We start from the raw sequence: 16,895 nt of genomic DNA, 5'->3' as shown, positions 1-16,895 counted from the left end.
TGGTCTAAAAATTAAAACTAACAGTTGAATTTAATAGTATTAGGAAACAAAGCTACCAAATACGGAAAATCCCTAGGACATGCCCAGCGGACCGTGTTTAAGCCGCAGAATGCCATCCGGGCGACCCCAGCCCCAGACCCCAGGGAGCAGGGCTGTGTCCCCGAGCCAGGGCGCCCAGGGTGCACCTCACACCACCCTCCCCACAAAGAGCCAGGAAATCACAAGCTGAAAACGAGGGAAGCAAGGACCTGATGCCGTATTGAGATCCTTTGGACATCAAATGACTGGCAAGTGTTTTAAAGCAGCCGCCAAACACGACACGAGGGTTAGCACATAGCAAAACAAGAAACCCGGGGCTTAATATTTCCCCTTTTTTTTTTTAAGATTTTATGTATTTATTGGCAGAGAGAGAGCGTACAAGTCGGGGGCAGCAGATAGAGAGGGAGACACAGAAGCCCCACTGAGCAGGGAGCCCGACGTGGGACTCGATCCCAGGACCCCGGGATCATGACCTGAGCCGAAGACAGACGCTCACCCACTGAGCCACCTGGTGCCCCATCATTTAATTCACTCTTATTTGCAAGACAGTGGCTTCTTTGAACCACAGAACACTGAAAATATTTCCCCTTCGATTTAAGAAATCTCGACGCCAGACGTGGGACCCAAACTCGAACTCAGGGCTCGAACTCAGGACCCTGAGATCAAGGGTCGGATGCCCTCTTCAACCAAGCCAGCCGGGCACCCCCTTAGTTTTAAAAGTTGGAATTTACAAGGGAGCTGCGATACGGTCACGTTCTATGAAATCCCCAGAACACCCAGAACCCCTGAAAGCTCAACGAGGAAGGGCGTCCGGGGGCTCCGGTGTGTGCCCAGGCCCGTTACGAGCGTAGCTCTGGGAGGACGAGCTCCCGGTGGCTCTCCAGACTAGACCCAGATTCAGTAACTATCCCTCCAAAGTAACATTTTCAAGACAAAGACCGAAGTCACTGACGACATGCAGGAGGCAGGGAGCTGTGCCGAGTCACAACCTGGGGTCATGCGAGAGCCGCTTGGAGCAAAACAAACTAATGCAACGGCTCACGCGACCACACGCCAGCGCTACCTTTTTCCTTTTCCAGTCAGGACCACTTGAAGCTTACACGCGTGCCCTCAGGAGAACCCGGGGTCCCCCCGACTGCATGTCCATCCCCCCTGACGGCCTTGAAAGGTGCCTGCGAGCTTCCTTACAAGCCGCCGCCCGACTCGGAAACAAAACACAGATGATAGCACAATCTGCTCAAAAGGACAAGGACACGCAAGTATGAATAATCACCAGTGCTGCAGTGCCTGGCTGTGGGCGCCACGTAAGGCCCAGAAGGAAGGGCCAGCAGAACCGTGTGACCCCAGGGCCGTTCCCGGGAAGCTGATCTAGCCTCCTCCCCGGAGTGAAGCTGGCAAAGCCTCACTACCAACCTGGAAACGTCAACTATAAACACGTCGGCTCTGACGCATCCTTAACCTCCAGATGCGTCAAGTCAGAGACCAGCCCTCATCCTCCACGTTCTCCTGGACCCACGGGGACCGGGCTTCTGTGTAATCGTCCTCACGGCAGAGGCTGCTCCACACAACACCCCTGCCACCAAGTGTCCTATAGGACCGGGACCCGCCCCACAGAACAGCAGGAGCAGGCAAAGGCCACCAAGAGCCGCGATCTGCACACAAACACACGTGCATCGTTACGAGCCTTTGAAGACCGCTTCCCGGCATTGTGGGTACGGTCAGTAAGATCCTTGGTCATTCGGACTTACCTTTTTTTTTTTTTAAGACTTATTTACTAAAAGAGAGAGAGAGAGAGAATCCTTCAGCAGACTCCCGGCGGAGTGCAGAGCCGACGCAGGGCTCCATCCCATGACCCTGAGACCGCGACCTGAGCCAAAATCAAGAGTCGTGCGCTTAACTGCCTGAGCCACCCCAGAACCCCCAGACTTACCTTCTGGATGACCTTGTTAATCTCTGGAGTATTTGGTGTGTACAGTATTTTCCCGTGTAATATAGGCTTGAGGAAGGACCACACCAAAGCACCATTTGGAGACTGTAGAATTTCCTGATAGAGGTTCAAGCAAAACGGTGCTGTGGTAATTAGAAAAAAAAATAAAAATAAGAAAGAGTCAGGATACGGGATGCCCAGACTAAGAGCAATGCTCCCTTGCATATCCATACGGCGTCGCACTTTACAACGGGTGAAACACACTGAGATATATTTTTCATGCCACGATTCTGAATTTGGGCAGTAAATATGAGAATAATCTTTCCTGTTGCTGGCTTTAGTGGCTCCCATCTCATAAGAAATTTCAAGATACCGTGGTCACTTCGGTCATTGGAAAGAGAGGAGAGCATGACCTTCACACACTCAGCAATATGAGCACTAATGACAAAGACACCTGCAAATAGTAGCAGAAATGTACCTGAACTTTAATCTAGAAAACTGTCAACACTTACAGCATTGAGAACAGAATCGGGTTTTTCCTATGAAATTAGCTTTATACATCGCTCCTGAATTTTCTTCCCTGCACCTACGAAGCACTGTTGACCTTACTGCTTGTGATATAAATTGCCTTATTTCCATTCTGACACTTTCTCCCTCAGGATGGCTTCCACGTTGCTGTGTGCTGATTGGTTTTAACTGAAGGTTTACTCGACTGACCTGTCTAACCCAATAGGTACCTGTTGGAGGTAGATCCTCCACGAGCATAAGGGTTGGTAACCAAATATTATGAGGTTTGTGCGTGTTTTGATTTTTACGTAGCCTCCATGCTCAGTGTGGAGCCCAACGCGGGCCTCGAACTCACGACCCTGAGATCAGGACCTGAGCTGAGATGAAAAGTTGGACACTCAACTGACTGAGCCTCCCAGATACCCCGAAATATTATAAGGTGTTAAGCTAGTGGTGAATAATACTTCAGCAGAACTGGGGCTTTTACCCCTGAAGCGGAGTATTTATATTTACGATGAATATATCTTAGCTTTGATACCAGGATTCCTGACGTCCAAGATATGAATAGTGCCTTCGTGATTATTCCCACTGTTAATTTCATCTTCCCAAATTCTCCATTTGAAAAGGAAAAAGACCAGCTCTTTTTATTCAACAATTGTTGAATTTTTAATCAACTGCAATAAAATTGATAGAATCTCCTGAGATATAAATTAAGAGCATAACTACACAATGAATTTTAAACCATCATGTCCAAAAGCTGATCTTACTAATATTTTTTAAAAGTCACAGTTTAAATTATCAGCATAATTGAAACAGTAATGATTTCCATTTCAGAAAAGACATAAACATATAGATGTACAGAACAAGAAATCTGAAACCAAGACTCCTGATATCGGTCACTTGAGAGCTGAGTGACCTTAGGTAAGTCACTTAGCCTTCTCTGAGCTTCTAGTATGTCATGTAGAAAAGGAGGGTACTAATATTGTCCATGGTTAATGTGACAGTCATTTGAATTACAATGTATGAAAAAAACAAGAAAGACTGGTCCTCCATGGTAGCTGAATGACTGAATGGATGAATGGTTGAGTGGATGGATAAATGGATGGATGGGTAGATGGGTGGGTGGATGGATGGATGGTGAATGGAGGGATGGATGGATGGGTAGGGAGGTGGATGGATGGATGGATGGATGGATGGATGGGAAGGTGAATGGATGGAGGGATGGAGGGATGGATGGATGATGGATGGGTTGATGGATTAGTGGATGGATGGATGGATGGATGGATGGACAGATAGGAAGATGGATGGGGAGGTGGGTGGGTGGATGGATGGATGGATGGATGGATGGACAGATAGGAAGATGGATGGGGAGGTGGGTGGGTGGATGGATGGATGGATGGATGGATGGATGGATGGGGAGGTGGATGGTTGGATGGATGGATGGATCAGTGGATGGATAGATAGATGGATGGATTGAGAGGTGGGGGATGGATGGATCAGTGGATGGATGGATGGATGGATGGATGGACAGATAGGAAGATGGATGGGGAGGTGGGTGGGTGGATGGATGGATGGATGGATGGATGGGGAGGTGGATGGTTGGATGGATGGATGGATCAGTGGATGGATAGATAGATGGATGGATTGAGAGGTGGGGGATGGATGGATCAGTGGATGGATGGATGGATGGTGGTGCATGGATGGGGAGGTAGATGGATGGATAGAAGAATAGATGGATGATGGGTAAATGAAGAGAAGAATGGATGGATGGTAGGGTGGGTGGACAGATGGATGGATACATAGTGGATGGATGGATGATGGAAGGGTAGACGGATGGATCAACGGATGGGTAGAGGAATGGCTGGATGATTAGATTTGATAAGCAAGTAAAAATCCTCAGGAAACCCAAATGCAAGAAAAAAAAGAAGAAATGAGAATTGAGAGGTAGACAACAAATTATCAAATATTAATAACATTAACGTGTCTCTGCTGCCAAATCATGTTATATTTGGCAGGTGTCCCAATGGTCCATTAGCTGGTGAGCGCACTGGTGCACACAGTCTGTGAAGTAGCTGTGAGGGCACTGCCATGGGACTCCCCACCCTACACCTCCAGCTCCACAAACCACCACTCTCCTCCTCTTCCCAGTCCCACCGACACTCTCTCCATCCCAGGCTCGCTGTATGTGAGCATCAATTCAAACATCTATTTCGTACGTTAAGTAAAGCGATATAAACCTATAATGCATAATTGCTAGCTGATGGGGAGCATCTCATATACGGGGGCAGTGGTGGCCAGAATGCTAACACGGCCCCCGCTGGACGGCGCAGCTTGACCTGCGGACAGAGCTCACGGGTATATGGCGGACGCCGGGCCCGGGCGGGCTCCACAGGCGGCGTAAAGGAATCCTGGAGGTATAAGGAAGGTCCTAACCAGCTGACTTGGAGTTTATCGAAAAGATTTCCTTGGCTGAGCAATGCAATAAAAACCACTATTAAAAAGACCGGAAGCCGGGATCCCTGGGTGGCGCAGCAGTTTGGTGCCTGCCTTTGGCCCAGGGCGCAATCCTGGAGACCCGGGATCGAATCCCACATCAGGCTCCCGGTGCATGGAGCCTGCTTCTCCCTCTGCCTGTGGCTCTGCCTCTCTCCCTCTCTCTGTGTGTGACTATCATCAATAAATTAAAATTAAAAAAATAAAAAAATAAAAAGACCGGAAGCCCTGGAGTTGGACACTCCTGAGGCCCCAGTGCATCTGGGACCCCGGCTCCCCTGCACCGGGGAGGGGCCTGGGCTCCCCTGCAAACCCGCTATGTCCTGCAACCAGGGAAATGCATGTGGCTTCCCCCAAATCTGTGGAGCTCAGGGGCAAGGGCGGTGGATGGGTAGGTGGCCTCCTGCCCCACGTCGGGGGGACACGTTCTAGGTACGAAGGCCTGGAACGTGCTGGGGGGCCTGGGTGTGGACGGCTCAGCGTCCCCCACCCCCGCACACATACGCGATCTCGTCTGCGAGGCCACTCTTGGCCGGTGAGCCCCGCCTTCCCCCAGAACGTTCAGCACAGAGCAGCGCTGAGGGCCGAGACCCTAAGTAACCGGATGGGACGCAAACGGCCGCCGTCTTACTTGCGTCTTCGGGAATGTTGAACTTCTCCTTGTCTCCGCCCAGGAGCTCGGTAACTCGAGGCAGGTTCATGAAGGAGTTGGAGCCGCTGAAGAGCGACGCTGGCTCCCGGCAAACCTGCTTCACCACGAACTGGAAAGAACCGAAGGCTGCGCTCCCGCCCCGACCCTGCTGCGGAGCCTGAGAGCGGGAGGGAGACAGAGGGCGTGTGAACAGGGGCTCCGACCTCCGAGGGAAGCAGGTGCAACCTCTGCTGCGGGCTCCTCCGACCTCGGCACACGCGGCCTGTCACGCGGTGGGGCCTCTGCCCTGTGAACCGCTGCGAGGTCATGGCCGCTCGCACGCGGGCACCCAGCGCATCCCCGACCGTCCCGCGAGGGGTGAGCTCTCCCCCCCCCCGACTACCCAGCGGTCTCCAGGGCTGTCTCCTGCCCCATCACCGCGGGACATGACGGCGGTGAGCACAGGCCTGTCCCGCCCGGCCCGGCACCGTCCTGCGCATCCACTCCCCGCACGCACCCGGCCCGGCGGACGGCGGCCAGCACGGGCTCGTCACGCCACTGACCGCGTTCAAGTCTCTGTTTGCATTGGCCGCAAACGACCTGCAGTTTGTGAGCCAATTATTTAGATGTAAATACACGCCCGATCCCGGAATTGAGATAAACGGGCCCTCGGACTCTTGTTCGTGCGGAGTCGGTGCGGTGACTCCCGACTTCACGGATGAGGCGTGAGCACCCGTGGGTGGACGCAGCTCAGCGAAGCCTCTGGGGGACGCCCGGCCCCACAGGGCCACAGAAGGCACTCCCGCCCCTGTATGTGGCCGCGCGCGGACTTTAGATGTTGGAAGAAAGAGATAAACAAATGCAAAGACGCAGCAAATCAGAGTAATGCCCCGGGCGCCCCGCACACACACCCACCTGGTCAAAGTCGGGCACGTCGGGCACGTCCAGCAAGGTGGTGACTTTATAGATGCGGAGGAACTCGGGGAGCTGCTCCAGGATGTGTCCTGCTTTGGGGAGCAGCTGGCTGAGCCTGGAGACCACGTCCAACAGAGCGCTGAGCGCGCGGCGGACTTCCAACGGCATCAGAACCTCAAGGCAGAAAACACGACGCCAGGTAACCGACGTGGCACTTTGGAGGGTCCGGAGCTTGGAGCACGGGCGGCCCAGCTACGTGACCTCATTCTCTCCGAATGAGGGAGAGGACTTCGCTTTGCCATAGAAAGGTCCTCCTCATGCCACAGCTGGCTCGGCTCCCTGCGCGTGCTCGGCTGCACCCGCACACCCCAGCGCTCGCCGGGCCTGGATGCGGTCCCTCGTGAGAAATTCAAACCGTTTTCAACATATTTCTCTTGACCTTGGAGGCACCTAAACCGCGGACATTTAGGAGGGTGCAGAGGCGGCCGTCCTTACGGGGGAACCACCTCCACGTACCACTGGAACCGCGCGGTTCGGTCCTCATCTGGCCACGTGGCCACCCACTTCGTGGACGAGGAGACGCGAGCACGCCCAGGAGCCTCATGTCGGGGTCCCCGGGCCCTAGGGACAGCAGCGCCCCTGGAAGCCTCCGCGCCACCACTGACCCGGCCCTCTGCGCTGTCCAGGTCCTGGGGGGCGGGGACACGTGCCCTAGGAGCTGCCGGCCTCGGGGAGCAGCCCACGGCGTGGGGTTTGTTTGGTAAATGGATGAATGAGGAGCCGCGGCCTCTTTCCACGGGAAGGAGGGAACCGCGGGGGCCTCCTCCGCCCACGTTCATTTGCACACTGAATTTTTCGGGCTTTGGGACCCAGGCCGAGGCCCCATCACTGCCACCCGCTCCTGCTCATCTGCATCTGCGCCTGCGACTCTGCGCACTGACCTGTGGGCCAGAGGCCACTGCTCCTCCACCCCCCAACCCCCCGGCCAGGCTCAGCCCAGGCTCGCCGGCAGGCGGGTGCCCGTGTCTTCCGGCCGTCGTCGCTGCAGCCTGCAGGGGAGGCGTCCGGGCGCCCGTGTGCCGGGGACGACAGATGGGGCCACAGCACTGAGGGCCTCACGGGTCCTGCCCCGGCGTCGGGGAGCGGGGGGTTCGGGCGGGCGAGAGGGTGTGCGGGGCCCCGCGTTCCACGGGTTCCCCCCACCTCCCCTCCCGCAGAACCGGGTCCCCTCGGCTTCCGACAGCCAGGCACCCGATGCTCCGGCCCAGGACGCCCGGTCAGCGGTGCCCTCCTCCTTCTGCCTGGGAGCCTGGCCCCAACCCACACCTCGTCTCGGCCGCTTGCTCCTCAGGGTTCCCGTCTGGAAGCACCGATCTCAAGTCGGGGGCCCCTGCGAGCACCTGCGCGCCCCGAGACACTGGCGCCGGGGCCGTGGCAGATTGGGGCACCACGAACGTGGGAGCAAACCACCCATCCAGCCTCCTGGGCAGGGCGGCCTTGCACAGGGGGACGCTCAGGGGAGCTTCCCTCCTGCTTACGGACTTCTACGTGCCCGCGACCTGACATTAATTAGCATTCGATCTCAGAACGTGTGCGTGTGTGACCCTCACGGACCCACGGGAGGGAGACCACAGAGGAGATGGGGTTGGGATCGAAGCCCCCAGCTCCGGACTCCACAGCTGTCCTCCGGGCTGGGCGCCCAGAGCCCCCTCGCCGCCCTGACACACCTGCGGCATCTCTGAGAGCCCAGGCGTCAGCAAACCACCCCTGGGGGACTCGAGGACCCAGGCCCGTCCCTGCGGGTGGGGGCGACTCCCAGACTCCGTGGGGACAGAGGACAAGAAGAGGTGGAGCCCAGAGAGTGGTCGGTGGGGGGTGAGGGCGCCCCGGGTCGGCCGTGCTCCCCGCCCAGTCATCCCCGTCCCACACACTGTCCTGGGATGTGTCAGAGCCCCCTCCCCTCGCCCCACTGCGAGCAGGAGTGTGGGGGCAGGTGTGAGCTGGTTCCTGGGCACCAGGGCCACGGCCGGTGGGAGCGGCTCCCTCCTCGGCAGGGGTGCTGGCCCGGCCACAGGAATCCGCTGCCCCAGTGGTGCCCTCGGAAGGGCCCTGAAAGGGGCGGGAACCCGGCCCCGGGGTTTAGGTGGGGCTGTTCCTCGCACTGACCACACCGACTGCCACCGTGTGGTGCCAAGTGTCCCAAGGGGCCCGACTCCAGGGCCGGGGGTTGGGGGGGCCCGGACGGCGACCTGAGCGCCCTGCATCCCGGGCCCCACCCCAGAGCCAGCAAGCATGAGACCCAGAGGTCAGCTGGGGACCCGCACCTGCTGCGCCCACCGGGGACAGGCCAGCACCGAGGGGCGCCGCACGCCGAGCCAGGCCCCCCCAGCAGTCACCCCCTTACTTTGTAAATGAGCCTCCGCAGGTCCAGGTTCTGAGTCAGGGACACGACCAGCGCGTAGGCCCGGGGCCCGGGCAGGCCACACAGCTCCCTGGCCGCCTGCGCGGACGTCGGGTCCTCGGGAAACGCCAGCAGTGGGCGCAGGACGTCGGCGTCGCACCTCCCGGACAGAACCAGCGCCAGGGCACCGGGGAGCACCTGTTGGAGAGGAGGTCAGGGGGCGCGGCCGGCCCGGAGCCCCCAGCGAGGAGCCCCGACCCCTCCCCGGCACACAACCCCCCCAGGAGGACCCCCACCCCCACCCCCCAGCACCTGGCCGCCCCGGCACGGAGCCTCTGCGCTCGCCCCCTCCCCCAAGGCCTGAGGATTTACCCACAGATACATGGAGCCCCAACCTCTGTTGGGTCCTCACGGCTTGAGTGGGGACGTTCCCGCCATGTGCACAGACGCCCCGTGTGACCCTCTGGCCTCCCCCCTGCACCACGGCCCTGCCCAGCCGCTGACCCTGCCCCGCGAGGCCTCCGCCTCCGACCTCCGCCTCCCTTCCTCCCCCATCTTTCAGGGGAGACCAGCTCACAGGCGGTCATGGCTTTTGCTTGTTTTTTTTTTTTTAATTTTCTTAGATTTTACTTATTTATTCATAGAGACACAGACAGAGAGAGAGAGGCAGAGACACAGGCAGAGGGAGACGCAGGCTCCATGCAGGGAGCCCGACGCGGGACTAGATCCCGGGACCCCGAGGTCACGCCCTGGGCTGAAGGCAGATGCTCAACCGCTGAGCCCCCGGGGCTGCCTGGTAACGGTTTTTAAAACAAACAGCCCACCGCTCAGGAGGGACCCGGGCTGCCCAGCGCCGCTGCTGGCCCACCCTGGACCCCGTGGGCCCCTGGACCCCCGGACCCCCCGACCCCATGCACCCCTGGACCCCATGGACCCTTGGACCTGCAGACCCATGGACCCTTTGACCCCCCCAGACCCCTGGACCTGCAGACCCATGAACCCCTGGAACACCCAGATCCCATGGACCTATGGATCCCCAGACCCATGAACCTGTGGACCCTGTGGACCCGCGGACCCCTGGACCCCTGGACCCACCACAGGGAGCGCATCTGCCGTGTCCCTGCACGGGGGCGGCCGTCCACTAGCGGCCTGCGCAGCGGGGCAGGCACAGGGCAGAGTCTCACGGACGGACTTCCCGGTGGTGTGGACGCCGGGACGCGCAGGATCGGGCAACCTGCTGGGGCCAAGAAGACCCCTGGGAAGAGACGCCGCCGTTGACTTATCAGGGCCTTCCCGTGACACCTAAGGAGCCCAAGGAAGTCAGGAAGGAATGGGAGACCCTGGGTGTCTGTGCATGTGGGTGTTTTAAGGACTCGGCCCAGGTGCCCAGCGGTGCAAGCCCCAGACCTGTGGGGCGGGCGGGGTGGGGGCTGCAGACAGAAGAACTGCCAGGAGCCAGGGGCAGACTCCTCTCCTCCTGGGGTCAAAGGCTTTCCCCTTACAGCCGTCAACTGATTGGACAAGGCCCACCCGCATGGTGGTCTTGGTGCTCCGACCTCGGACGTAGACGTTCATCTGCCCTCGGGAACATGTTCGCGACAGCAGTGACACTGGTGTTTGACCGAACACGTGGTGCCAGTCGGTGGCCTCCCACCCGGACGCAGACGGCCAGCTCGGCCTCACTGAGCTGGTGACGACGCGCCATCGGCACGAGGACCCGCAGGAGGGACCGAGGCTCCAGGAGAGGCCAAGGGCGCTGGGCCCGCACCCGCTCTCCCTGCTGAGCCGCCCCCGCCTGCCCTCTGCCCCCCACCCCAATCCCTTAGCGCTTCAGGAAGGGCACCTGGCGGAAAGGGAGGTTTCCAGTGAATGAATGAATGAATGAATGAATGAATGAATGAATGAGGGCTGCTGCCGTCTGTCCGGGTCTGTCCAGGGCCCTCGTGCCCTGACACATTCCCTGCGGCCACCTATGAACCTGATGTGACAAATCCACACCCTGGCTCGGGGCAGGACCGACGAGCCCAGGGCAGAGGACGTGGAGGTCGCAGCCACGGCGCTGCCGGGAGCCGGGCGGCCCAGAAAGTACCAGGCCCCCCAGCGCCACCCGGTCCCCGACGCAGAGCCATCCCGAGGACCTGGGGACACCGGCGGGTCCGGGGAGGACCTGGGGACACCGGCAGGTCCAGGAATTCACGTAGCGAGCGAAGCCTAGTGGAGTCCAGGAAGGCTCCCCCCTTCCCCCCGACCACCCCGCCCTGGGGTCTGGACACGGGGGTCTGGCAGCAAGGGGGCCAGGTGGGACGGGCGGGACGGCCGCGGCGTGGAGCGCCGGTGACACCTGCTGGCTGCCGGGCGCCACCCGCCTCTGCTCCCATGCGGGAGCCACAGGGACCCTCCTGCTTCCCCACCAGGCGCCCGGCTGCACCTCGGGTCCGACCCCACGCGGACCAGGTGTTCGGGAACCGCCTCCGGCAGCTTCCCGGGGGGAAGACAGCGAGACTCGCCACAGACGACTGAGGCCATCGCTTGGGTTCCGGTTTCCTGGCTCTGCCCGCTCTGCCCTAACGCGGGATATTCTGAAGGACGGGGCGTCGGGGGGCAGCAGGATCTGTCCCAGGGCGTTGCGCCAAAGCCAGCGTCGCGGTAACACGAGTCAGCTGAAGCTTCTGCTTTCCCGGGGACGGAAGGCTCATGTCCATGCTGCAGCCTACTAAGTGTGCAACAGCAGGACGTCGCTTAAGATATATTTCTGGATTAAAAACTACTTTATTGGGACTCCTGGGCGGCTCAGCGGTTGAGCATCTGCCTTCGGCCCAGGGCGTGACCCCAGGGTCCCGGGATTGAGTCCTGCGTCAGGCTCCCTGCATGGAGCCTGCTTCTCCCTCTGCCTGGGTCTCTGCCTCTCTCTCTGAGTCTCTCGTGAATAAATAATCTTTTTTTAAAAATTAAAATAAAAAATTAAAACTACTTTATCGCTCCGAACCTCTAACCATCACCTGCGCTCACAGCGAACCGTAACCACGGCTCACGGGTGTGCGTAACAATCGTGAAAGAGTCAGAGACGCTGCAAACACTACGGAAACACGACAGACGGGGCGCGGGGGCGCCGCCAACCCTCAACCGCGCGCCTGTAGCCGATGCACAATAAATAATAAATAAATAATTTTAAATAAATAAATAAATAAATAAAACCAATGCACCCGGAGGGCTTGCCCGGGACCCCCCTTAACCAAAATCGACAAGAGATTAAATGTCACCGGGGCCCCGCTGGCTGCCAATAAACACCTTCACTTGAGAGCCGTCGTCACAGCTTCTGGAAGGTTCTCAGAGCAGAAAGTCAAATGCCAACCGCAAGCCTTGAGAGGCCCCTCGGAAAAGCTCGAGCTCAGGCTCGGGCGACTGCAGCCCGGAGGCGTGGACTCGCTCTTCCAGCCTCTGCACACAAATGACGGGCGGCATCGGGCGGCTCGTGCTCCCCCCGCCCGGGTGCACTGGCCTCGTCGCCGCCGCGGGGACGGGACGCTGCTCACCGCCCGACCGCTGGCACGATGAGCCTCCCTCCGCACGCCCCCGGACGGCACACGGGTTTGCGTGTTGTTGAGAATTCTGCAAACCCCACGTAAGCCGGCAGGCCCCCGGGGTGCCGTGCATGCAGCTGGGACCAGCGGGAGTAAACATCATCGCCGAGTTACCCTTTCCAGCCCCAAAAAGACGATGCTGTGAAATAGAGACGCCAAGGTCCTGGCGTGACAGGGACGCCCTCCCCTTCCTTCCCGCCCGCAGCCACCGACCGCCCTGCAGACGAGGACAGGGGCCAGGACGCGGCCCACAGCACCAGGCTGGCCGGGAGGGGGCAGAGGCACAGCGGCCCACACCTGCGGACCCAAGACGCCGGATTCTAGGATTCTGTGGATAGTGTCGTCGGAGACATGGACGGAGGAGCGGAGCTCGCCGGTCAGCCTGGAGGTGTCCTGCATCAGATCTTTGACTTTTACGTCTGAAAAAGCATCAAAGGGAGGAGATCCCGTCACAATTAACGTCCGGGCCGCTGTGACTACGGATTGCCAGCCCGGGGTGACCGGGACGGAGCCGTGCCCTCCCTCCAAGGAGCGAGGCCGTTCACCCCAAAACACACGCCCGGGCCGTGCGGCTCCCCGACCGCCGACCTCGCTCCCGGAGCCCCGCGCCCCGCAGGGTCTGCCCCGGAGAGGCCTGCTTCCCGGGCGCGGAGGCCGGCGCCTGCGGGAATCCATCCTCTCCTCTCCACACGTTTCCTTGTTCCGCTCTTTCTACCACGCGGAGGATCAGGGAGGGAGTTTCCCGAACGCCCCGCACAAGCGTGTGGGTGCATCACGGGCGCTGAGAACCGTCGGCTCGGCGGACGGGAAGCTCCCTCCCGCTCGGGGGTGCCAGGACGTCCCGGGCTCCCCTGAGCCCGAACACGCCGTCCCGTAGCGCAACTTCCCCTCCACACGGTCTCTGCCGATGGCCCACGTCTGGGGGGGGGGGGGGGCGCCCGCCCTCGGTGACGACGCGGACCCGGAGGAGCCGCCTTACCCTCGGCCGCCGTGACGTTGCTCAGGAAGGTCAGCCCGGGATGCCGAGCCCGCCAGGCCCTCTGGAAGCCGTGGGCCAACCTACAACAGCAGGAAGCCAGAGCTGACGCGAGCGACACGGAGCAGCAGAAGCGGGGCTGAGCGGGAGCCCCCGGGAATCACCCGGCCCGCGTCTCCCAGTGCCCTCCGGTGCCGGCGCCCGCGGCCGCCCCGACTCCAGCAGGGTCCCCGGAGCCCCGGCGGCGACGATGCCTCATAAGCGTCTTCCCACGAATGTGGAAAGGTCACCGGCCCGTGAACAGACGGCCCCGGCCTGTACGTACGTGGGCACGAGCCGCTGGGCCGCGAGCAGTGGCGACGGGCACTCGCAGCCCCGGCCGGCCGCGGGCTCCAGGCCGCCCCTGAGACGCCGCAGGGAGGCGGACAAGTTCCGGCCCAGGCTCTCACAGCTCAGCCGAAGGGGCGAGGACCACATGGTCCATATTTCCTAGAGAAACAGAAGGTCCAGTCAGAGCGCGCGCTCGTGGGGCTCCCGTCCATCTCCTCGCGCTCGGCCGGCGCTCAGCACACCCGGGGCGGCCGGTGGGGAGGAAGGCGTCCGAGGTACGTCGACCCGTAACAGAGTATTCCTGCCAAACGCGGCTTCCGACGCCTTCCCTCGAAACCACCAGGAGCTTCCCTCGCAAAGGAGGCCGTGGCTCGCGGGGCCACGCAGAGACACACACCCCGCGAGGGGACTCCGCTCCCCGGAGGTCGTCCTCGCAGCCGTGGGCGCAGCCGCAGGCGGGTCGGGCTGGGGCTGCAGGTCTGAGCCCGCGGGAGCCGCACAGGGACGCGCACCCCGTGCTCTGTGGGGACACTGCAGCCCTCGGGGGTCAACGCGGCCGGGACCCGGGGACGCAGTCAGAGGCCCCGGCCGACCAAGTCCACGAGCTCCACGTCTGGACTCCCTGCTTCACAGTCCAGCGCACTTTGTGTCCCGTCTCCTCTGAGCTCCGTGCTGAGGGTGGCAGGGAGCCAGTGAGAGCTGGTCCCCGTCCCGACCACCGGCTCCGCGGGGCGCTCCCTCCCGGGGACCCCCACACCGGCGCCGACAGCGCCCCCCGGGCTGTTGGCCAGACGCCGTCTGCCGGCCGCGGGGCCGGGGTACCTTCCAGCGAGCCGGACGGTATTTCGGTTCCTAAGAGCCTCGCTCCTGCAGGCCTGGCCCCACCCTCGAGGCCCAGCGTCCCAGAGGCAGGGCCTCCAGCTTCCCCTCCGACGGCTCGGTCGCCGCCAGCCAGGGACGAGCCGGGGCTTCAGGGCAGCCGAGAGCGAGGACCCTGCTTCGTGGCCGCGAGCCCCACGCGGCACTCCCAAAGCATCTCTCAGGGCTTCTTCGTGTGGATCCACGTTATTACGGGACGGAGGTCCCCTCGGCCCGGGAGGAAGGGAGAGTCGGACAGTCCCAATGCGTCGGCTGCCTGGCGGCCCGGGCGCGTCACCCGCTGCTCCCTGGGCCCCACCCGGGTCACTAAGACGAGGCTGCGGCCGTCCCGCCCGGCAGCCGGCTCCCCGCGCTCCCCGCCGCCCTCGCTCGGAGCCCACGACGGGCTGGGGAACGTTCAAGAAGTGGCTCTCTGGGGAAAAAGCTCTTATCGGTAGAATTTCTCCACCTCCGTGGTATACACGGCGTCAGCACGGCCGCGTTCGGGCCCCACAGCGCTGGTGACGGCTGCGTACGGGGGCAGGACAGCGACCAGGTCAGGAGCCCACACGGCCACGCTGGTCGGCGGAGCGTCTGCCTCCGGCTCGGGCACGACCTCAGGCCCTGGGATCAAATCCCGCTTCCGGGCCCTGCTCAGCGGGGAGCCTGCCTCTCCCTCTGCCCCTGCTCTTGCTCGTCCCCTCTCTCACTCTGATAAGTAAGTAAAATTCAAAAAAAACACTACAGCAATTAGGAATTGTGCTGTTGAGGCTCAGGGGCCAGCGTGTGGGGTTCCGGAGACCCGACACCCCGCGCAGGAGCGCCTGGGCCCGCCCCCGGGGACCCTGGCCGACACCTCGGGGACGAGGGCCGAGGGCTAACAGTTCAGCTCAGACCCACCGGGCGGCTCCGCGCAGCCGTTCGGGTTGAACGAGCTCCAGGGACCCGCGGGGACGACAAACCTCGTAGTGGTCCAGCCCCCAGGCGGCCGCCCGGAGGACAGGGACAAGGAGACGCCGCGTCCCGTCTTGCTTGCAGCTCAGAGCAGCACACAGAACGTCCCTGGTCAGGGAAGGGTTATCTGCAGGGGAAACACAGGGACAGACAGGTCAGCCGGAAACATCCGGAAACCCCTGGAAACGCCTGCAAACAATCCAGTCCCCGGGGTTACAGACTCATCGACATCCTGGGATCATCAAAACGCACATTCAGGAAAGGGGAAGCCGTGGCTTCGGAGTCGCAGACGTCTGGGTATTTTTAGGGGGTAAATGTTCAGAAACGGTGCACCTGCTCCCCCCACGGCCGGGCCCCCTTACGCAGCCCTTTGGGCAGGTCCCGATGCAGCAGATGTGCCCGGGGCCGTCTCGGTGCCCCAACCGCCCTGGAGGGGCCATGGGCAGCACCCTCTGCGACTCCCAAGGTGCCCCGACTTGAGGGCGCTTTATCCCCACGGTCAGTCGGTGCAAGGCCCCCGGGACCCCCCAACCTCGCGGCCCAGCCCCAGGTCACGGGGCCCCTGCTCAGGGGACACGGCAGGTGATGGCGGCGACGTCTCACGGTGCGGAGCCCTGCCCCTGGGAAGCCGCCCTTGGCCGTTACCGAGGTCAGAACTGCTTCACCGAACTTCACAGCCAGGGCTCCGTTCGCCCGGCACACACCGCACACCCGCTTCCTCCCAAATAGCCTAGAAGAGACATTTGAATGGGGACGCCCGGGGTTGAGCGTCTGCCTTCGGCCCAGGGCGTGACCCCGGGGTCCTGGGATCAAGTCCCACGTCGGGCTCCCTGCATGGAGCCTGCTTCTCCCTCTGCCTGTGCCTCTGCCTCTCTCTCTCTCTCTCTCTCTCTCTCTCTCTCTGTCTCATGAATAAATAAATAAAATCTTTAAAAAAAAAAAAAAAAAGAAACACTGCAAACTAAAGGTAAGAGTAAAAGCTCCCCCCGGGCACCCATGCCTCCCAGCCCCACAGCCTTGCACATACTACGGGCTTAAGATAGTTTGTGACTTTCTGGCATGTTCTTCCTCCCGATGCTTTTTAACCGCTGATGTGACCAAAACCCTCCAAGCCTGTCTAGGAGTTAGTGGGACGGTTCGGGGCTCAGGGCCGGGCCCCGACGAGCAGGTGCAGAGGCAGCGCGGCCGAGCTGGAGCCCCACTGCCCCCCGGCGCCGCAGCCCGCACAGGCCTGCGCTCACCCGAGATGACCCGAAAGGACCTCTGCTCGATGTCCCAGGAGA

General features: G+C 61.0%; 1 protein-coding gene across 1 annotated transcript in view; it reads right to left on the bottom strand.

Moving 5' to 3' along the window:
* Window positions 1-16,895, bottom strand: part of ABCA13 (ATP binding cassette subfamily A member 13) — a 240,985-nt gene that overhangs the window by 144,124 nt on the left and 79,966 nt on the right. The window contains exons 23-30 of the mRNA XM_041773932.1: window positions 15,621-15,739; window positions 13,796-13,959; window positions 13,474-13,553; window positions 12,792-12,913; window positions 8,917-9,111; window positions 6,513-6,686; window positions 5,598-5,775; window positions 1,970-2,109 (exon numbers count right to left, since the gene is read on the bottom strand). Of these exons, the coding sequence (XP_041629866.1) occupies window positions 1,970-2,109; window positions 5,598-5,775; window positions 6,513-6,686; window positions 8,917-9,111; window positions 12,792-12,913; window positions 13,474-13,553; window positions 13,796-13,959; window positions 15,621-15,739 (1,172 nt within the window). The remainder of the gene's footprint in view (window positions 1-1,969; window positions 2,110-5,597; window positions 5,776-6,512; window positions 6,687-8,916; window positions 9,112-12,791; window positions 12,914-13,473; window positions 13,554-13,795; window positions 13,960-15,620; window positions 15,740-16,895) is intronic.

This window comes from Vulpes lagopus, chromosome 11 (assembly GCF_018345385.1).
Source record: "Vulpes lagopus strain Blue_001 chromosome 11, ASM1834538v1, whole genome shotgun sequence".
NCBI lineage: Eukaryota > Metazoa > Chordata > Mammalia > Carnivora > Canidae > Vulpes > Vulpes lagopus.
This window is presented reverse-complemented; position numbering and strand designations above follow the sequence as displayed.